The sequence below is a fragment of the Argentina silus genome (genome assembly GCF_951799395.1).
Source record: "Argentina silus genome assembly, chromosome: X".
In the NCBI taxonomy this organism is placed as follows: Eukaryota; Metazoa; Chordata; class Actinopteri; order Argentiniformes; family Argentinidae; genus Argentina; species Argentina silus.
Window position 1 is genome coordinate 5,737,298 of NC_139653.1, and position 22,934 is coordinate 5,760,231.

The 22,934-nt window shown below is 44.2% G+C and overlaps 1 protein-coding gene across 1 annotated transcript in view; it reads left to right on the forward strand.

The window, feature by feature from the left end:
• LOC310823352 (calcium-activated potassium channel subunit alpha-1a) overlaps positions 1-22,934 on the forward strand; it is a gene marked incomplete at both ends in the record, with an annotated part of 82,724 nt that overhangs the window by 22,531 nt on the left and 37,259 nt on the right. The window contains 10 exons of the mRNA XM_083696197.1: positions 606-697; positions 7,531-7,641; positions 7,881-7,986; positions 8,217-8,299; positions 9,221-9,290; positions 9,954-10,109; positions 11,738-11,847; positions 12,154-12,255; positions 17,018-17,104; positions 18,424-18,500. Coding sequence (XP_083552323.1) covers positions 606-697; positions 7,531-7,641; positions 7,881-7,986; positions 8,217-8,299; positions 9,221-9,290; positions 9,954-10,109; positions 11,738-11,847; positions 12,154-12,255; positions 17,018-17,104; positions 18,424-18,500 — 994 coding nt within the window. The remainder of the gene's footprint in view (positions 1-605; positions 698-7,530; positions 7,642-7,880; positions 7,987-8,216; positions 8,300-9,220; positions 9,291-9,953; positions 10,110-11,737; positions 11,848-12,153; positions 12,256-17,017; positions 17,105-18,423; positions 18,501-22,934) is intronic.

Genomic DNA, 22,934 nt, shown 5'->3' on the forward strand with positions numbered 1-22,934 from the left:
CCAGCTCATTTTCCTCCAGTCCTCCAAATGAGTCTTAATGTGTTTTGCAGCTGTGGACCATCAGGTCGGCCTATTCAAATGAACCTGCCACATCATTGGTGTTTGTTGGACAAAACATGGCACATAGGTTTTTTTTTCCCCTTCTCTTCTTTGCTGCTCTGAGATACCTTGGCTATCTGTCACAGATCGACTGTTGGTCTGCTGTAGCCGTGGCAATATTTACACTTTTTTCCCCCCCCTTCCCAAACCCACGACTCTTAAAAACTTGGGCTGTTTTTTTTTAATTTCCTTAAGACATTTGTCTCTGAATTTGTTTCACCCAGAAATTGATTTTTTTTTCAAAAATGTTTTGGAAACGCAGCACTATCAGTTTGTTCTCTTTTTTTTAAAAACATTTTTTTTATAAAGTTTCACCACTTTTTGGCACTATCATCCCCTCAGCATTTGTATATTGATTTAATATTTAATATTTAATATTATATATTACAAATATTTTTCTTCCCCCCAGAAATCTCTTTGGATTTAAGCGCCAGCTTCCCCCTCCACCCTCTCAATGGCGTAGTCTCTTTTTTAGTCTCTTCTTCTGTCTCTTATCTTCTCCTTAGGCCATGTTTGCCAGCTACGTCCCTGAAATCATAGAGTTAATAGGAAATCGCAAGAAATATGGTGGTTCCTATAGTGCGGTTAATGGGAGAAAGTAAGTATTTCCGGAAGGTTCTGCTGTTTCCTGTCTCCGGTAGAACCCTCTCTGCATGCCCTTTTCTTTTTTCTGTTCCATGCATGTAGGCCATGTTTGCTCGCTACGTGCCAGAAATTGCTGCTCTCATCCTTAATCGGAAGAAATACGGAGGGAGTTATAACTCGACACGAGGCAGAAAGTAAGTCCAAAATCCAGACAAGGTGTGGTTGTGTGACTCGAGTGCGCGGTTCACCTGACTGTTTAGAACAGTAACGTTACAGTAATGTAAAGTCACACTGCGTGACTGGAGACCTTGGCCATCAGGACAAGTCCATGACCCTTTACACTCTCTCTCTCTCTCTCTCTCTCTCTCTCTCTCTCTCTCTCTCTCTCTCGCTCTCTCTCTCTCTCTCTCTCTCTCTCTCTCGCTCTCTCTCTCTCTCTCTCGCTCTCTCTCTCTCTCTCTCTCTCTCTCTCTCTCTCTCTCTCTCTCTCTCTCTCTTTCTCCTACTCTTTTTCTCTTTGTCCATCACACAGTGCTTACCTAAAGTCATCCTTGAGCTCTTCTTTTTCTTTTTTTTCTTTGACATCCTATGTGCTGCATTTTAATTTAATTTGAAAACTAGAGCTTTCATGACTAAATTATTGATATAGGGTGTTAATCTGTGGTGCATTATTTCAAATGTGTAATTGTTTGTGTATATGTGTGGTCCTATAGTGTAATGTGTCTAATTCAGAATCTGTCCAATGAAATCACTCTCATTGAAATGACAAAATAGGATCATCAGTGTGAAAGAACTAGTCATGAAACCCCTACAATCTGCTAAAAATTATTTCCCCTTCTCAAGAAAACCCCAAATCCTCAAGTGCATTATTATTGGTGGTCTTTTTAAGCATCATCAATCTCAATGACTATTGCTGGATCTGAATTTTTTTCTTGTTTCATTTGGCTTGAGTTATTTTGCATGAGACACGTCTATTATTTGACTTCATTTGCACCATTTCTCGCATGTTCTCTGTGACCTGAGGTCTACTGGCTTTTTCATGGTTTCTATGTAACCCTGAGAAAAGCCCACTTCCTGCTGTCTGTCACCGCCAGCCCATCGCATCATCACTGTGTGACATGGCTCTGACCGCTCGCATCATCACTGCTCGACATGACTCTGGCCCTGATCTTCAGTCAGCTCCCACACCCTGAATGCTGGATGCCTCGCTCCCATTGGAGGCTCTCGATTGCTTTGAGCTTGCTTCGCCCGCTTGGTTCTCCTGTATGTGTGGCTGTAGTTGTTGTCTCAAGAGGTTTTGTTGTTGTTGTTGTGGAGTGTGTGGCCTTACAGAACAGAGGTTATGGTTTTGTGTGTGTGTGTGTGTGTGTGTGTGTGTGTGTGTGTGTGTGTGTGAGAGAGTGTGAGTGTGTGTGTGTAGTGTTACAGTACTAACTGCTGCTCTGGTTCTGTGGCTCAAACCTCTCTTGTCATCAGCACACAGGCTGACCCAGCTCACAGTACAGTCCAGCAGGATAGACAGTTTTCCCCTCTCCCCCTCTTTCTGTATGTATCTGTGTCACTATCTCCCTCTCTTTATCTCTCTCTCTCTCTCTCTCTCTCTCTCTCTCCCCCTCTCTCTCTCTCTCCCCCTCTCCTCCCCATTCCCTTCTCTCAGAGAAGTTTTGAACTGGCCTATGGTCATATAAAGCCATTGTACCAGTTTGAGGGTAGGTACAGGACTGTGAGTCAACAGCAGGAAAAAAAACATTAGAAAACCTGTCTTTGTTTGATGCTGATTTCCTGTCAGTGAGACAAGATTGATGAGATATTATTTTTGGCCAGCACCCCAGTGCCTGGTTTCACAGGCTGGTGTTGAGAGAAGGGCTTGTCAAAACTGTGGACCCCCCCCCCCCCTCTCTCTCTTCCCCTCTCTCTGCTGGCTACACATGCATACATGTGTTAGCAATCAGGGTTTAGCAGCTCACTAGTTCACCCACCAAACACACAGGCTGAAACTGGCACTGGGCTCTTTGCTCTTTAGTATTTAAATATGTATGTGTTGTATGCTATGCATTTGTATAGGCTCTGACACAAACACCAACACTTTTGTCACAATGGTAAAGGTTTTGACATGAGGGTAAAGTAGGGCAGTTATCAACGCATGTGTGACGGGGATGGGATGAACACTATGAGCGCCGTGGCCTAACCAACGTTGTGTGTAAGGTTTGTTGGCGCTCCTTATTTCAGCGGCTATATGCGATCCACAGGTGGAGGTGGAGGGTGTGGTTCTGCTTTTCTTGGTCCTCATGTGATTTTCACGATTGCCCATTATTCTAACAACACTAACATGTAAAAAAAAATATATATATAATAATTATTATTATTATTGAGGAAATGTCAGGGAATGAGGGGGATATGGCTTTCACAGGCAATTATATATTATAATATTTTAATTATAAAAGTCACACGCAAGTATTCAACAAGATCAAGATAAAATGAACTATTGTAAATGTGCCTAACCAAAACCCACAAGACACTGTTTTAGAGGCAACTATTTTAAATAAACTCCAATGGTTGCTTGATGTGAGGTGCACACTCTGTTGAATCCATACCTCATGTCTGTTTCACCGTGGTTCTGTGTACCACTCTGTGCAGCGCAGCATACACCAGTCAGCACAGTGACAGAACTGAGGTGGCATACTGTACGCTGATGTCATACAGACGTTCTGCTGGCACTCACTGCACTCATGGCCCTGTGGTTTCCATTACGGCTCTGTGGTTTCCATTAGCACCCACTGGAAGAGAGGGGCTGGCGTGGAAACAGGTGTGCACCCTGGCTGAACCCTGCCATTCACCTCTGAATGTGTCAGCTCCACAGCCCTGAGGTGTGGAGCCTGTACACTGTCACTGTAATCAGTCATATATTATACAGTATATGCTCCCTCTGACATGCTCTAGGGATTGGACCGCACATGTGCTAACATAAATGAATAGCGCAATCGATGTCACTGTGGATCATGGCACTGAACATGTAATTACCTACATGAATAGCATTATGAATAAAGCTCCCATAGATGAAGAAGGGCGATCCTATATTCAGGTTCAGTAATAATATCCTCAACTCTTTTCTTAGTTTCAGTGGTGAAAGGTTATTATTATGCAAGGCCATGCTGTGTAAGCCACATGGTATTGAATGGCACCTAACTTGTGAATCTACTCACAAATACATGTTGAGATTCTTGGGTAAAAATCGTTCCAATGATAGGATTGATTTATAGATAGGTTTATCCTCCTGTATTTGGGTCGCGCGGCTATGGATTGACATAGAAGACTGCTGTGATTTTGATGTATTATCTAAACATACTATACTGCAGAGGTTGTTGAGCAGACATGACCCAGGTTTGCCCTCTGACAGTCATAGTAGTAATATGGTGGTAGTTTCTATCCTTAACTATTCAAATGAGGTGCTGGAAGATATGTACAAAAACCTAACTCATGATGTGGAGGTCCATAGGGCCACTGTACATGATGATACTGTGCATGTATGAGATCTAATGTGAATACAGAATTGTCACTACTGACTTTGTTGCGTTGTATCCATTGGCCTAAGGATTAGAGCAGTATGGATGGTGTGGCCTCTGTTGCTGATGTTTGAGCTGTTTGTTTTGTTTGTTTGTTTGTTTGTTTGTTGTGTTGATGATATTGTACCCTGCTATGTTCCTCTGCTGCATGGACTTTGGTGCACGCTCTGTTACCCTCCTGTGCATTTGGGTGTGACTCTTTGCACCTTTTTGTAATGAGTAGTTTTGTCATAAGTTCTCTGTTCATCAAAGTTATTCTTTCCACTTTGTTTTTGAGTTAGATGTTTAGTTGAGGACTATGTATATACACTCACCGGCCACTTTATTAGGTACACCTGTTCAACTGCTCGGTAACGCAAATATCTAATCAGCCAATGACATGGCAGCAACTCAATGCATTTAGGCATATAGACATGGTCAGGACGACCTGCTGAAGTTCAAACCGAGCATCAGAATGGGGAAGAAAGGTGATTTAAGTGACTTTGAACGTGGCATGGTTGTTGGTGCCAGACGGGCTGGTCTGAGTGTTTCAGAAACTGCTGATCTACTGGGATTTTCACACGCAACCATCTCTAGGGTTTACAGAGAATGGTCCGAAAAAGAGAAAATATCCAATGAGTGGCAGTTCTCTGGGCAAAAATGCCTTGTTGATGCCAGAGGTCAGAGGAGAATGGTCAGACTGGTTTGAGATGATAGAAAGGCAACAGTAACTCAAATAACCACTCGTTACAACCAAAGTATGCAGAAGACCATCTCTGAATGCACAACACGTCGAACCTTGAAGCAGATGGGCTACAAAAGGGGGTCCAACCCAGTACTAGCAAGGTGTACCTAATAAAGTGGCCGGTGAGTGTACATCTAAAGGTTAACAATGTTTGAATTATACTGTAGATTATGCTCACGCTAGTCCTGTCACATGATCAGTAGCCTGTCCATTTTTGATTAAGTGAACAGAAGCATTTGCTCCTGACAATAGTGTGTGTGTGTGTGTGTGTGTGTGTGTGTGTGTGTGTGTGTGTGTGTGTGTGTGTGTGTGTGTGTGTGTGTGTGTGTGTGTGTTTGTGTGCATTTGTGCGTGGGTGGGTTTTGGTTAGGGTTATGGGTTGTGTGTGTGTTTTGCTTATATGTGTGTCCATGTTTGTGAGTGTTCTTGTTAGTGTGTATGGTGAGCGTGTGTGTATGCAATGCAGATCCAAAACAAAGAACCTAAAGCCTATGCCCACAAATCCCTGGTGTTCAGTGGAACCCTCTGAAGACGGCATTTGAACATTGGGAGCAGGAAAACATGACTGATGTTTTTTTGATCTCCTTCAATGAGAGGCATCTTCTGCCAAGTGCTGCTGCCTGCTGCCTACTAACTAACTAAGACCTCAGCACATCAGAACACCCATCTCAGCTCAGGATGGCCAACCATGAAATCACCACTGCTGGTACTAATGGGATGAAGCTGAGATCTGGGGAGATCATTAGGTTCAACAGCAACCATGCAGGCACTACCATACAGTACACCCCAACCATGTTCAGATCCTCATTTGGCTCCAAGCCTGCCATTGTCCACATTGGTCCACATTAGACCACCTCATTCAGCATCAGACCACTTCAGAGACAGCCACAATGATCTGGACCTCATACCCAGCAAATCCAGTATATAATTCTCATTCATAAACCTAGGGATTCACCAACACACTCTTACTCTCATAGACAGTGAAGATCTCCACAGCAGGAGTTGATGTGTGTACAGTATTTGCCTCATCAGTAGGCTATGAGAATATGATTTTGGATCAGAGAGGTCGGTCTGTTAGGGCAGAACCAGGCGGATGAGTACGGTCTTGAGCGTTGACAAGACCACAACCTCAGAGGTTCTGGAGTCAGTAACCCAATACAGACAGCCTAGCTTCTCCTCCAAACCCCGGAGATCCAATGACAGATGCTAATTGTCCTTTGGCACGTCCTTTCAGGTGGTGTCTAAAGCCGTCATTGTCATATTACAGATTACCTTTATTACTGGGGCAATTAGGTCGTCTGCCGTGTCCAGTTTAATCCTACTCAATAGAGGCTGGACTCCATCGAGAATGTTTTGGGGTTTTTCATTTTGGGGTTTGGCTCTGACTATTTGCTTGATGACATTCAGTTCAGCGACTAACTGGTAGTTGTGCCTACCATAGTACCAATGAGGCCCCTGGTAAAATACATGTCTTTAATCCTCTAGATTAGTGTGATCAAGTAGCACATTGTAGCAGGGGATGATGATATGGAGGATGACTTAGGCTACTCTCAAATATCTACCAGCTGCTGTAAAAGCAGCGTACAGTATGCTACATGTGGGAAAACACAGTATTATCTCACACTTATAGTACAGTATGTGGGTTCCCATGATATTGTCTTAAACCCTCAGCACCCCTGGATAACCCCATGATTCAAAACCTGTGTTTCAGTGAAGGAATAAAGAAAGTCCTATTTACTGTACTTACTGCCACTTGAACAGAGTTGAGACCATAGCTTAGATAGATGTGTTCTATCTGTGGTTGAGACATTCCAAAGACAATGGCCATCACCTCTGAACATCCCAACACTACTGGTTGTGTGTGTACTCTGAACATCCCAACACTACTGGTTGTGTGTGTACTCTGAACCCGAAGGCCTCTCTGGAGTGTATGGTCACCGATTGACTGACACGAGCCCAGAGTGTCATTAGGGCACAAACAGGGACACGACCTCAGCAACTATCCCATCTATCCCCTATCAGACAGAGCCTTCCATTGAAACACACACACACACAATCCTGCCAGTTAGATGTCAAACGGCTCTGACGGTTTAGAATTTGTGTCAGCTGCAGACCCCAAAATCACTTTGGAAGCTTTTAGTCATGCCATGTATGAAAGCGTATTGATGTACATGTCTCTGTCAACATGTATTTGTTTTACAACGAGGTGGTTTGGCAAATCTCTTATTGAGAACGGATGACAATCAAACAATTGTGTACTGTATGATTATACTCTAAGTTCCTCTAAAGTGGTTCAAAGCTCAATGTTTGATTGCACATGTCACATAGAGGACTGAACCATTATCATTACGTAGTGGGGGAAACTATTCACTCCTGTGTAAAAATAGGCACTGAGAAGACCATTGAAGACCATGGCCACTAGTTGTTTTCAAAAAAGAGAATTTGATTTGAGAGTGCTTTGGTATGACTGTTTTTTGGGAGGGGGCGCATGCCAGCACTGGTGGTGATCTATGTTGACCTCTCAAGTTGATTTCTCTCCCCCCCCCCCCCCCTTTCCAGGCACATTGTGGTCTGTGGTCATATTACACTTGAAAGTGTCTCCAACTTCCTCAAAGACTTCCTACACAAGGACAGGGATGATGTCAATGTAGAAATTGTTTTTCTCCATAAGTAAGTAACATTTTCCCGACCTCGTTATAAAGAATTACACAGTGTGGTTGGTGGTGGTTGATGTAAATTAAAGATTACCTTGAAGAGATGTGCACACTGAGCGTCAAACTGTCTGTCTTTCTCTCTTATGATCTTTTTTTCCCATTTTTGTATAAACTGCAGAATGGCTCACATTTTTTTATTCTTATTGAAGTATGTGTACTAACTCAATCCCCCCCCCCCCTTTGTCCGTGCACTAGTATTTCCCCTAATCTTGAGCTGGAAGCCTTGTTCAAACGCCACTTTACCCAAGTGGAATTCTACCAGGGATCTGTTCTCAACCCTCACGATCTGGCCAGAGTGAAGGTACAGTGGCACTCCCTTCTGTCTTAAGTGATGTGATGTCACAAGGAGATGATCACATGTATTATGATAATGCTGTACAATAGGAAAGATAGGAGTTTCTCCTTTCTTTACCCTCTCTCTCTCTCTCTCTCTCTCTCTCTCTCTTTCTCTCTCTCTCTCTCTCTTTCTCTCTTTCTCTCTCTCTCTCTCTCTCTCTCTCTCTCTGTCTCTCTCTCATATTACTTATCCAGATTGAGTCAGCAGACGCCTGTCTCATCCTAGCCAATAAATATTGTGCAGATCCCGATGCAGAGGATGCCTCCAACATCATGAGGTAATGTATACACTGTCCTGTAAAGATTATTTAGGTTGTTGGGTTACTGTGTTTAATGTGTGTGTGTGTGTGTGTGTGTGTGTGTGTGTGTGTGTGTGTGTGTGTGTGTGTGTGTGTGTGTGTGTGTGTGTGTGTGAGTGTGTGTCTGTGTGTTTCTTTACTTTCTGTATCATGGGTTTGAAAGCGCAAATGAATGTGTGTTTTTACGTACAATATGTTTTTACATGTGTGTGTGTTTGTCTATATGTGTGTATGCACGTGTGTGTATGTGTGTGTGTTCTCCCCTAAGGCTCTGCCACAGCCTGCTCTTTGTGCTCTCATTAAGCTTCCTCCCTCCTCCTCCTCCCCTCCTCCTCTTCCTACTCCTCCTCCTCCTCCTCCTCCCTCCTCCCCTCCTCCTCCTCCCTCCTCCTCCTCCTCCCCCTCCTCCTCCTCCTCCTCCTCCTCCCTCCTCATCCTCGTCGTTAGCCTTTGCTGCTCATCTTAGTGACTGTATTTTCAGTGGGATGCAGGCCACAGTTCAGCCCAGAGCAAGTTGTGTGTGTGTGTGTGTGTGTGTGTGTGTGTGTGTGTGTGTGTGTGTGTGTGTGTGTGTGTGTGTGTGTGTGTGTGTGTGATTCAAAGTCTGGGCAGTATGCCCTGCTTAACACACCAATCACAGATGTTTAGCTTGGAAGAAAGCCCTGAGGGAAGGAAATAACTCTGAGGGAGGGAACTGCTTTATACAGCTTAATTCATCCACTTTTATTTATGAGATCACACCAGTCACTGGGATAGTAACTGAACAGTCAATACTGTATGCTGTATAACGTGTATATATTTGTATTTCACAGATGCATGTTCAGTATTAATCCCCAACTGTGTTTTTTGTGCATACATTTTTTTCACTAAACCTGCAACGCTGTTTGTTTTACTTTATAGGGTCATCTCCATCAAGAATTATCACCCAAAGATCAGAATCATAACTCAAATGTTACAATACCACAACAAGGTAGGACCAGTACATCACCTTTACTAGTTTCCTTTAAAGGGGGAATTTGGCTGTCAAACAACAACAACATGGTCACCCCGCCACATTTTTGGGCAAATAGCTGAGGGATTTTGGGTTCTGATGGGGACAGTTGAACTAAGATAATTTGTGTATGCTGCCTTCTTGGAAAAGAGATGAGAATCTTGATATGATTTCCCTGGTTAAATAAAGGACACATAAATTAACAGTATGTTCTTCAAGTATCAATGGCTATATATTATTAATTTAAAAGTTTAAAAATGGATGTACTGTACCAATCCCAGTCACAAACGTAGATTTTTGAGTAGACTGTCCAATTAATGTCTCCCTGTTTCTACCATGGTTTTAAAAATTCACACTTCTCTCTCCTCATCTTCCAATATGTCTAGCTTGGAAAGATACTGACAACCAGTATTAAAGGAATGTGTGTAACACACACTTGTACACACACTTGTTTCTGTCCCTCAGTGGGAACAACATCCGATAAGAGTGTAACATCCCCTTGTCTTTGTGTGTGTGTGTGTGTGTGTGTGTGTGTGTGTGTGCGTCTGTGTGTGTGTGTGTGTGTGTGTGTGTGTGTGTGTGTGTGTGTGTGTGTGTGTGTGTGTGTGTGTGTGTGTGTGTGTGTGTGTGTGTGTACTGTAGGCCCACCTGCTGAACATTCCCAGTTGGAACTGGAAGGAAGGTGATGATGCCATCTGCCTGGCGGAGCTGAAGGCCGGCTTCATCGCCCAGAGCTGTCTGGCCCAAGGCTTGTCCACCATGCTGGCTAACCTTTTCTCTATGAGGTCCTTCATTGAGGTACAGTAATACTAGCACTGCCTACTGTCGGTCAGGTATAGACCTTATTCACATGGGATAGTCTTATTGGAGACAGCTGATTCCAGGGATGGTTTGAGCCCTGCATAGGGAGATTCTTGCAGTAGGGTTTTCATTCAAAGCCTTGAGCGTGACACGTTATCTGGCTAGCTTCTCATATGGAGCCTGCATTGTCTTTGGCACTCGACACTGAAGAGGTGCTCTCTCCTACAGTATATGAAAGAGCTGTTCTCATGTCGTAGAGATGATGGATACCTTTATAACGACCAGTCTAATGGGGTATAGAGGAACATCTGCTGACCACATGGTTGCCTCCAGAGACACAATAGAGACATGGAATGGAATACTGCTGCAGAGCTAGAACATGTGATGCAGCTGTGAAAGACAAAGCTTTCTCAATAGAAGAACTGAACTATTTTCATAAAACCTTGGCTTGATGCTTTCTCCATTCCTGACAGCCCAGTTGGATATCATGTACAGATGAACATATCTGCCAAACAAGGGAGGAATTAAAGGGCAGGAGAGAAAGAAGGCGTACTGTAGCATTAAGCACAATACTCATTATTTCAATTATGTGTTGGCTAGAGCGATTCTGAACCGCTTTGGGCCCAACTCAGTCAGAACTAACACTATAGGCCAAGCTCGGTGAAGCAGCTCATCCCCAATTTACTGTGGCCAAGTTAGCAGGCCTTTATCTGCTACAGCATAACAGCATTGTTAAACAAACACACCACACCAGGATGTTCTATTGAAACCAGAAGCTTTTTGTTTGTTGCACAATGGAGGCATATGGAACCTATCATTAGACTCTTTGGCAAAAGAAAGTCAATGCCAAAATGACTTATATGAGAACATGTGATTGTGATTATGAAACGACAGTTGATACTATTTTGAAGCATTTAAAGTGCAGCGTTGTGAGGCTGAAGAGAAATTAAAATAATAATGTTGACCATAATGTTGCCTGTTTTGCTTCTATCATCACGTGTGAGGAATCTCCATACATGTTTAAGTAGAGATGGAGAATGCTTACAGTGCACTTGAGGAGAGATTATTTTGAGGAATGTAAATGAAGTGAAAAGTGATCCACTGCATCTGACAGTTCTGTGTTTATTGGAGGAAATGGGTCAGTTATGACACATTAGGCTACAGACGGCTTGAATGACCATGTGTGAGAGAGATGTCTGGTTAGATCTGTATGAAGTTCATCAGGCCTTGTTTTGAACTAGGGTGATAACAGGCTGTCGTCATGGTATTTTCTTTGATCTTGGTATCAGTGAGAGGTGCTAATGAGAGAGACATCAGAGTAACATGCACGCAGGCTTGCGCAGGAGAAAACACGTAAGCACACACACACACACACACACACACGAGGGAATTGAAGGAAATAATTGTTGCAATGATGCAAGCGAGGGGCACACTCACACACATTTGCATTACCCTCTGGCAGGCAGGATGACTGTATATGCTATTACAAACCATTGATTTTCAAAAAGAGAATGAAATCCTGTTATCATGGATTTCATTCTCTTTTTGTCAACTTTGAATAGTTTTAATGGAAGTGGTTCAAATGATTTATTTTTTATTTTAATATTTGTTGTTTCTCTCTTCAGATTGAGGAGGACACGTGGCAGAAGTACTACTTGGAGGGAGTAGCTAACGAGATGTACACAGAGTATTTGTCCAGTGCCTTTGTGGGCCTCTCCTTCCCTACAGTCTGTGAGTAAGTATCACACACTGAAACCAGCCGGTCCTGGACATGTTAGGTTGACACCGGGACATACAGTACAGTGATGCTGCTGCTGCTCTGTCTATAACTGCTGAAGAGAACAAGAGCAATCATCGCAATGAAACTGCACTTTAGTGTAATCATATGTTCCTCTATTTCTCTTAAACCTGTGTGTGTGTGTGTGTGTGTGTGTGTGTGTGTGTGTGTGTGTGTGTGTGTGTGTGTGTGTGTGTGTGTGTGTGTGTGCGTGCGTGCGTACGCGCGCGCGCACATGCATTTGTGCATGTGTGTGTTCAACAGGCTGTGCTATGTGAAACTGAAGCTGTTGCTGATTGCCATTGAGTACAAGTCTGAGCAGAGAGAGAGCAGGTTTGTAACTCTGCGTTGTCTCCCTCCAATACTGTAGCTGGTCACACATCATGTGTGACATGATCAACGTTATGTCATGTGTTTTCACAACCTTCATCAACAGTGTCCCTGTTTGCTCAGTATCAACCTATGACAATTAACATGACTATGAATACAGTGTACAGTACTGCCAAAATCATTACTATTAACATGAAGTACTATGATATACTGTATCAGTAATCTCTACTTGCCAAATCCAACCCACCCCACCCTACCCTCATCACCTGTGTCAAATGTTGTTACTAACTGTAACACATGCATTTCTTTTTCAAATCAATGTTCAGAGAAGGCCTTCTTACAATAGAGCTGAATCCTAACTTGATACATGCCTATGTGACGTGACTTGTTTTCTGTATGGTTAATGTCCCATTTACATGAATGCATCATTTACATGGAAGTCCAAGTTGTACCGTATGCATGTATCTTAAGCTGGGATTCAACCCTAGGCAATTTGAGTGGACAGTCCAAGGATTTAGATCAATATATTTCTCTCAGGAGCAAGTGAAATGAGGATATGACAAATCACCTTGTAGATTTACTATGCTGTCATATTTTGAACAACTGTCTTTTTAAACGTTTGCTTAGAGATTTTGTTGCTTGCTTTCATCCGGACTTGGTACTGTACGTGGAGGCATTTTTTTGTGTTTTGTTCATTCCAGCATTTCTTGGCTATAAGTGGCACCATTCTCAGTGCCATTTGAACTGTTAATTTTCTTGTCAGGAGACAAGTGCATTGAAATGCAATAACTATATTCTGTATCACATAGCCACAGTAGCACTCATTGTTCATTATTGGCTAGTGTAAGGATTGGGTTTTGACAACAATGTCTACTGTTAAGTAAACCCTCTCTGAGCGTGCTATATGCTCTTGCATTTTGGTCATTACTGTAAGGTAGAACAACAATAGCTTATTGAGGCGTGATTATGATTTCTCATCTCTCATTTTATGTTAATAACAACTGTTTGATTTGAGATTTGTTTCTTGTTGTTTGCAGAAGCCGAAAGCGGTATGCCCTCTTCTTATCTTACCTCCAAAGTTCCGCCCTATCTCCACCACTTTAGACCTTCTGATTTTGGGGGTTTTCGTAAAAAAATTTTTTTCCAAACCCTATCTCAAAATGGGCACATTTCTCACTCTTTATATGGTGTTCCTTGTACTTAAAGCACTAACTTCTTTGCAGGCAGAGAGAGGATAGTTGAAATTGATTTGTCTGTTTCCTTGTTAATTTGTCTTTACTGTTTGTGGGTGTGCCTTGGCTAACCCCCCCATCCCCTTCCATATCTACCTCCGCTTTCAGTTTTCCGTTTTTGTTTGTCTCACATCAGTCCTTTGCTTAATGTTTCTCTCATTTCAGTTCTTTTTCAGTGTCCTTCAGTCAACTGTACAGTATCGCAACTTGGCCAAACTAATTGTTTTGACCCCCCCCCGTCTTTTTGTGCTATGCCATCATCAAAACAGTACTTCATGTTTTCATAGTGTTTAAAGCTTCATCTCTCTTACCTCAGTCAAAAGACAGATTGTTTACATATAGACCCAAGTAGCGTTTATGATAAAGTAATATGCCCACATTTTATTTATAATATGGAGTTTATGGATTATTTGTCTATGCAGCAAGCAGTGTTTGACACAATATCATGTTTCTTTATAGATTCTATGATAGCAACAGCATTTTGTCATACCATGTGACTTTTCAGAAAAGGCATGGGACTGTTTACTTTGGATGATTTAAGATTGATCCAAAATTGAAATTGGTTAATCATAGGTCACATTTTCATGAATGCTGCAAGTCATTTTCACTCTTGCATTTCATCACTTCTTTACTACTGTATCGTGTGTGTGTGTGTGTGTGTGTGTGTGTCTGCTTGTGTGTGTGTGCATGTGTGTGTGTGTGTGTGTGTGTGTGTGTGTGTGTGTGTGTGTGTGTGTGTGTGTGTGTGTGTGTGTGTGTGTGTGTGTGTGTGCGTGTGTGTCTGTTTGTCTGTCTGTCTGTCTGTCTTGATGGTGAATACCATACTGTTGCTGTCTTTCGATCTGTGTGTGTGTGTGTGTGTGTGTGTGTGTGTGTGTGTCTGCTTGTGTGTGTGTGCATGTGTGTGTGTGTGTGTGTGTGTGTGTGTGTGTGTGTGTGTGTGTGTGTGTGTGTGCGTGTGTGTCTGTTTGTCTGTCTGTCTGTCTGTCTTGATGGTGAATACCATACTGTTGCTGTCTTTCGATCTGTGTGTGTGTGTGTGTGTGTGTGTGTGCCTGCTTGTGTGTGTGTGTGTGTGTGTGTGTGTGTGTGTGAGTGTGTGAGTGTGTGTGTGTGTGTGTGTGTGTGTGTGTGTGTGTGTGTGTGTGTGTGTGTGTGTGTGTGTGTGTGTGTATGTGTTGGTCACCATGTAACACCATGCCTGTACGTCTCTGAGTAGATGTTCTTAAGTGAGGTCACTTCCTGTCAGTTTGGTGTTTAAAAAAACAATCCAACTGCACAGAAGTTACTGCAACAGTTTGCATCTACGTATCTGTCCCTTTAACCGTACTGCGATGGCTATGCCTTTTCTGTTTGACAAGTGTCCTTCTCACACTGTTTGGTAACTGCATGCTATAGTATGTACTGTATAAGTCAATCACATGTGGTGTGTGATGCTTGCCTTGTTGCTCACAATATGAGGTTCTGATTCAGTTTAGCCCTCTGTTCACTAGTTACACATGATTGGAGCCAAGACATATTGATGTTGTTGCTTTATTACTACTTGTAGATCCGAAATGAGTAAACCTATGAAATCTCAGATTTGGGCAGCAATGTGTGTGGATTTCTATTGGTTTTATTGGTTTGTTTGTTTTTCTTTTCTCTAAAATAAGCATGTCAAAGATGCCTGTCTAATACAATGGGAGACATTCGATCTAGCATAAAGCTCAATAGTAGAACTTCAGAACTTGAACTTAGAAATTGCCACAAGTTTGCTTTTCGTGAAATGGAATGTGGTGTTTTTCTTACGGTATTGATTGTAGCTTGAGATGGATCCAATCGCTCCCTCATCATTTTCTGCTGTGTTTATCATTTATTTGCAGAGCCCAGAGGAAAGGCCTACAGTATAGTATACAGTTAAATTACCAAAACCTGTATCAGTGCTATAGTTTACTTCCAGTACTAAGCACAGAGTTTAACTCCCAGTAATCAAGTAGAATGATACTGTAGTTCTAAGCATTTTGAATAAGTAGCACAATCATTACAGCACAATGTTGCGACAGATAGCACCACTCCGTTCACACTGTCTGTAACTCTGGCGACATGGGTCACGCTACAATGACGACACCTGTCACAAGACAATGGTAAAAGGAGGTATTAGTGAAGTCATTAGGAAAGTGTTCTTTATATAGAATAAAAAATTGGTCATGTGTTAGCACTCTTTCGTCTGGGCTCCGTGGTCAGGGGGGGTCTTCCCCTGAACAGTCTGTGTGTTCAGTGTTTCAGTCTCTCAGTCTACACAGCCATCATTGATGGTTCCTACCCACAGGTAACCGTTAATGACCTGGGTGTGTGTGTGCGTGTGTGTTGTGTGTCGTCCATTCTTGTTGTAGTCTAATTAAGGGGGAATGATACAGCCAATCCGTAGCCAAACAATTTCCTGTAAGCACCAATATCTTGTTCACAGATCTATGTAACTTCAGAACATTGACATTTTTGCTCAGCTTTGATACTTTGTCCAGGTCTGTCACAATTGAGGCAGGCTCCACATAGCTATTTACAAAGTGAACTACTGTATGTAGCATTTAATGATTTGCAAGTATATATAATGGATATATAATGTGGCTGCACAGTCCAGCACACAGTATCAGAATACCCTTAAACAAGCCATTTTGTTTGAACAAGCCATTGTGTTGTGTAATTGTGCTCACAGTGCAAGATTCATTGGGCTGTGGCAAACATACAGCCTCAAGTTCTCTCTGGAAAACACAGCTGCATAGACTCCTCAAAGCATAGTTACTAGTTGTAGCCCAGGGGAGGCTGGTGGAGGCAGAACAGAGGAGGACATGCTCATTGTAATGCATGGAATGGAATGAGGAATGGTATCAAACACGCATTCCTCATTCCATTCCATGCTTTACAATGAGCCCGTCCTCCTCCGATTCTTCTACCTCCACCAGCCTCCCTCCTGTAGTAGCCACACAGTAGTAGTCAGAGGGGCTGTTCATTCCCTTGCATTCCACTGTCGACTACTAACCCAGGTAACAGTGCCTACTGCACTTCAACCTCTCAGCATGTCAGTGACCACCAAAACCACAACATCTGTTTGACAAGATGATTGGATCCTGAATGATGAGACTGAAACCACTCCATGACCACAATTTTAATTATTTCTCCCCCCCCCCCCTTCTGTCCTACTCATGTCGAGACAACCAGAACCATGCTAAAAAGAAAATAATTAAAATTGACCAACCAATCATCGTTGTCATAACATTTTGTTCATCTGTGTGAATAGACTAAATAATTGGCATCAAAAGGAGTAGTGTTTTTTTGCATTGACTAACCACCCATACAACCACACACTCCAACATCGTTTACCTCCCAATATTGCTCTCCTAAAACACCGGAGTAGAAAAGCTGTGATTCCATTGACCTATCGGATTAGCCCAGGGGCCAGGATAGCTAGAAGGTTCTTGATGTGTGTGTTCTGACTGTACCATTCCTCTTGATTAGAACGTTTGAGTGTGATTGGCTGGGCAGTCCAGCATCTAACAAGCGTGATGTCATCTATCTCTCCGACTACCCAGCATCCTCATCAACCCGGGGAACCACGTGAAGATGCAGGAAGGAACTCTGGGATTCTTCATCGCCAGCGATGCCAAAGAAGTCAAGAGGTAATGGCGTACGATCCCACCATCAATCACAGTAAAATCATCAAACATAACCATGAAAGAAAAGGATGTCTCACTGAAAAGTCCCATGTCTGTTCATTATCCCTGTTCTTTTCCTTTCTAGGTGAAATGGTCAAGGATAAAAACTCTCAAATATAGATTATATTAAACCTCAAGAGACGTCAGAGTTAAAATAAAGGTTGGATAGATAGGTGTTCTACAGCTTGTGCCCCTGCCCCAGCCCCTGCCTAATATCCTCAGGCAGGTTGTTCCAGAGTCTAGGGGCCCTAATGGCAAAGGCACGGACACCTTTTGTCTTCAGTCTACTCCAGAACGGAGTCCTGCCTGAGGTTGGATAGATACATGTTTTTTTTAACAGGCACGTGCAGACTTATGGAAGGTGCTCAGACCACAAAAAGGGCACCCTTTTAAGACGTTTTTTTTTTTCCCCTGATGGAGATTGATTGAGGAGAAAACATTTACATGTACTGCCTATTTTTTTGTGGATACCCTGCCTTCTTTTTAGTTGAAACAAAAACAAAAATGTAACATATAAAAACCTAAAGAAAAACACCATCCATGAGGGCACAGGGACAGGGACAGGTGCAGGGACAGGGACAGGTGCAGGTGCAGGTGCAGGTGCAGGTGCAGGTGCAGGTGCAGGTGCAGGTGCAGGTGCAGGGACAGGGACTGGGGCAGGGACTGGGGCAGGGACTGGGGCAGGGACTGGGGCAGGGGCAGGGACTGGGACTAGGGCAGGGACAGGGACAGGGGCACAGACAGGGACTGGGGCAGGGACTGGGGCAGGGGCAGGGACTGGGACTAGGGCAGGGACAGGGACAGGGGCACAGACAGGGACTGGGGCAGGGACTGGGGCAGGGACCCCCTTGTTGCCCCCTTTGCCCCACTTGCCTGCTGTAAGCCAGGTTTATGGCTGGTACTGGCTGACAAGGGACCTAAGAGAGGGAGGGATCAGGAACTCAGTGGTCATGTACCAGTGTAGCTTCTGCATCCCTCTCCTCACCTCTTCATCTCTACACTCTACTCAGCCCAGAAAGAAAAAAAACTCACAAGCATCAGTCTTCTCATAGGCTCACAAGTCAGTTGTTGCTGACTGACTGGAAAAGACTAGAACGTGGAGTGTGATTTTTGTATGAGGAGTGCATGAACTCTTGTTGACTAAAACAAAGCCAGCTATTTTTCCTCCAGATCAGCTTGTTAAACCAAACTGATCTGTAGCTGAAACCCGCTGTCACCAGCTCTCCTTAAGTCAGGAACACTGTGGTCATTGGAGGATGTTAACTCTGCTGTTTCTCTCTCAGAGCATTTTTCTACTGCAAAGCTTGTCACGATGACATCACAGACCCAAAACGGATCAAAAAGTGTGGCTGCAAACGATGTGAGTATCCCTCCACCACTCTCCCCCACCCTCCACCACTCTCCCCCATCCCTCCACCACTCTCCCCCATCCCTCCACCACTCTCCCTCACCCTCCCCCACCCTCCCCCATCCCTCCACCACCCTCCCCCACCCCTCCACCAGCCTCCCCCATCCCTCCACCACCCTCCCCCACCCCTCCACCAGCCTCCCCCATCCGTCCACCACCCTCACCGCTCCACCACCCTCCCCCATCCCTCCACCACCCTCTCCCACCCCTCCACCACCCTCCCCCACCCCTCCACTACCCTCCCCCATCCCTCCACCACCCTCTCCCATCCCTCCACCACCCTCCCCCATCCCTCCACCCTCCCCCATCCCTCCACCACCCTCCCCCACCTCTCCACCATCCTCCCCCGCACCTCCCCCCCCCCACCCCTTCACCACCCTCCCTCACCCCTTCAACACCCCCCACCCCTCTCCTCCACCCGAACACCTCCCACCCCATGTCAACTCTTATTGGGATGTGCTGTAATATCATTAAGACAGGGCTTTTCCAGTAATAACTATAATAACTCCCCTATACCATGTGAAAATGGAAATCATCCTAATGTTTACTACTATGAGTCCCTTCTGAATGACTGTGCTCCAAACATCTGCCATGGTATCAACAGTCAATATGTGATTTTGTTTACTTTGAAATGCAGTCATCATTGTGAATGTTTTGTTTGATTTATTAATTTCATTACTGTTTCATTTTGAAGCACTCAGAATCTTGAAAATTATCTATTGTGCAAGATGGGTGCACTGTATATGATAATAATTAATATTACAGTATATACTTGTTTGAGTTGATAGATTATATGACATTGAGTGGAGGGATGGAAAGAGACAAGGATAAACATAAGACTGAGATATACAAACAAGCAGAGAAGAAAGCAGAGTGAGTCAACACAGGAAGACTGTGTGTGAGAGAGAGAGAGAGATAGAGAGAAAGAGAGAGAGAGAGAGATAGAGAGAGAGAGAAAGAGAGAGGGAGAGAGATCAGCATGCTAATGATGGAGTGAGTGCCAGTCAGACAGAGAGAGACAGAGAGAGGGAGAGAGAGACAGAGAGAGAGAGAGAGAGAGAGAGAGAGGGAGAGAGAGAGAGAGACTCAGTATGCTAATGATGGAGTGAGTGCCAGTCAGACAGAGAGAGAGAGAGAAAGAGAGAGAGAGAGAGAGAGAGAGAGAGAGAGAATGTTAATGATGGAGTGAGTGCCAGTCAGAGAGAGAGAGAGAGAGAGAGAGAGAGAGAGAGGGGGGAGAGAGAGAATGTTAATGATGGAGTGAGTGCCAGTCAGACAGAGAGAGAGAGAGAGAGAGAGAGAATGTTAATGATGGAGTGAGTGCCAGTCAGAGAGAGAGAGAGAGAGAGAGGGGGGGGGAGAGAGAGAGAGAGAATGTTAATGATGGAGTGAGTGCCAGTCAGACAGAGAGAGAGAGAGAGAGAGAGAGAGAGAGAGAGAGAGAGAGAGAGAGAATGTTAATGATGGAGTGAGTGCCAGTCAGACAAATCAAATCAAATCAAATGCTTAACAATACAATGAAAATACAACAATACAGTGAAAATACAACAATACAGTGAAAATACAACAATACAGTGAAAATAAACGGTAATACAAGGAAATGATAGTATAGGAAATACGAGACATGGTAGAACAGAGAGACCAGTGCAGCACAGTAGAAGAGGGTAGATTAAAATAAGATGGATTAAGATAATGCTAAGATAAAAAGGTATGTCTTAAGATTTCTTTTAAAGGTGTTTACAGTTTGTGACGCCCCCCTGGCAGGGTATTCCCAAGGCGAGGACCATAGACACTAAATGCCGCCTCCCCGTAGTTCTTGGTCTCACCCAGGGAACAACTAAAAGGCCAGTGCCAGAGGACCTGAGTGATCTTGAGGGAGCATATATTAAAAACATGTTTATGCAAGCATTCAGGCATTAGTCCATTGAGTAATTTGAATACAAGGATCTTGTAATCTATCCTAAAACTGACAAGCAACCAATGAAGGGACTTTAGGACAGGTGAGATGTGTGCTCTCCTTCTGGTCTTGGTTAGTACACGTGCTGATGCATTCTGAATGATCTGTAGCCTATTCGATCAGATTACTTGCCACGAGTAGTATAGTTTAACTGACGTTTAGTGGATCTCACATGTGGCCAGTTGCGACTATTAACTGGGATGAAATTAGACTGAAAACAGACTGCCCGACTGGCAGAGTTTAGGGAGTATTTGTTTAGTAGTCCAGGCCCCTTGTAGTGACCATGACAGATAGTAGTAGCCATACAAGGCAACTGATTTAATTGACTTTGTTCTATTGGCATGGTAGTGTGATTACCTGGTGGGGTCATGGACTTTCTCAGTCAACTATGACAGTGTGTAGGATGGTAAAGTCCATGTTTGCAGAGAGAAAGTGCGCACCAGTGCGGTTGGGATGGAGTCCATCTCTCTTATAGTATTCACTACGGTTCCAGAAGAGGTTGAAATTGTCAATAAAGTGGATTGCAAGGGTTGTCCACTCTGCCTTGAGCCAGTTGTGGAGAGAGAGAAGCCTGGTGAAGCTGCCCTAGCCACATCCAAGAGTTGGATTTGGACCAGAAATCAGGATCATTTTACCTGTGGACAGGAGTGTAGCCAGATGTCTGAAATCCCCCTTTAACATCTCAGACTGTTGTTTCCTGGTGTCATTCTACCAACGTGCACAATGAGCCTGGTACACTCTGGGTGGTGTTGTAGTGCTGTGGGTAGCTGTTCCAGGATGTCTGACACACAGGCTCCAGGAAAACAGTAAGTGTGGCCTTTCTCTCACTCTAATATCCCTCACGATGGAGCTCCTGAGGACAATGGTCGATGGGGGAGGGTGGTCTGGCTGAGATGAACCAGGTGGATTGCGAGATCTGTATGCCGGGATCTGGTTGTGTATGGGCTGGATGTAGACGCAGCTGGAGCAACAGACACAGGGACAGTAGACACCGGGACAGGAGCAGGGACGACAAGGGCCACAGTAGTGTTGCTGGGCACTGGAGGGGCAGTTGAGGCATCAGGAAAACCAGCACGAGGTGCAGGATGGGTGGGCTGGGATGTAACCGCTCCAGAGCATGGAACTTATTGCTGAGGTGAAGGACTTCGACAGGAGCGAGAGACGGTGGCTGTCTGCCTCTCTCTCACTGTCCTCATGAGGTGGTGGTCTAGGCCCTAGAGGAACACCTTCTGAGATGTTTATTTCCCCGACCAACAGTCCAGGGCTCTGGGGCAGAGGGAGTAGAGCAGTGCAGGTTCTTGGGTTTAGCCTCCAGGCTGGGGCAGGGATCTTCCAGGGGGACTGGTGGAGCTTTCACTATTTCTGGCTCTCTGATGGTGGTAGTGCTGAACCATGGGAGAGTGATGTCATTCTCAGCCAGCCTGGATGTTGCTAAGGCTACCATCAAGTCAATGTGCTGCTCATCTTCCTCGATCTGGGTTGAAATTTGCCCCTCCAGCTCAGTGATCCTCTGATTCAGGTGGAGGCAGCTGTTGCATCCGGGTGGAGAGGTGAGCGGAGGCATGGTGCAGACTTGTTTCAGGAGAGACTGGAGGCAGCTCAATGACAATATCCTCCGAGTTACAATTTGTCTGTGTAGGAACAAAAAGACCACCAAGAATCAAACCGTTCATAAAAAACACGACAAATGGTATACGCAGCAAGCCAGAACCCGACCACGGACTTGAAACTAGCCAGCACTAGGACCCATACATAAATGATGGAGTGAGTGAGAAAGAGAGAGAGAGAGAGAGAGAGAGAGAGAGAGAGAATGTTGATGATGGAGTGAGTTCCAGTCAGACAGAGAGAGAGAGAGAGAGAGAGAGAGAGAGAGAATGTTAATGATGGAGTGAGTGCCAGTCAGACAGAGAGAGAGAGAGAGAGAGAGAAAGAGAGAGAATGTTAATGATGGAGTGAGTTCCAGTCAGAGAGAGAGAGAGAGAGAGAGAGAGAGAGAGAGAGAGAGAGAATGTTAATGATGGAGTGAGTTCCAGTCAGAGAGAGAGAGAGAGAGAGAGAGAGAGAGAGAGAGAATGTTAATGATGGAGTGAGTTCCAGTCAGACAGAGAGGGGAAATGACAGGATAAGCCAAGCAGAAGAGGTAGGTTGTCAGGTCACCATAGCGATTCTGTGGCACAGGCAGAGGTAATGACCTCAGTCAGGTGGAAGAATTAAAAGGGCCATTGATTGCTCTTGTCTGTGGAGTCACAGGGTCATAGAACCAGATACCATATTGGCCTAATCAGATTCCCAATAATAGCTGATATCTTTACCATAGGAGTCCAAGTAAAATATCATATTGTATACTGGTACACATTATACATACACACCTATTATATGTTTGAGGCACACAACACATTGGTAACAATATGAACTGGTAAATGATATTT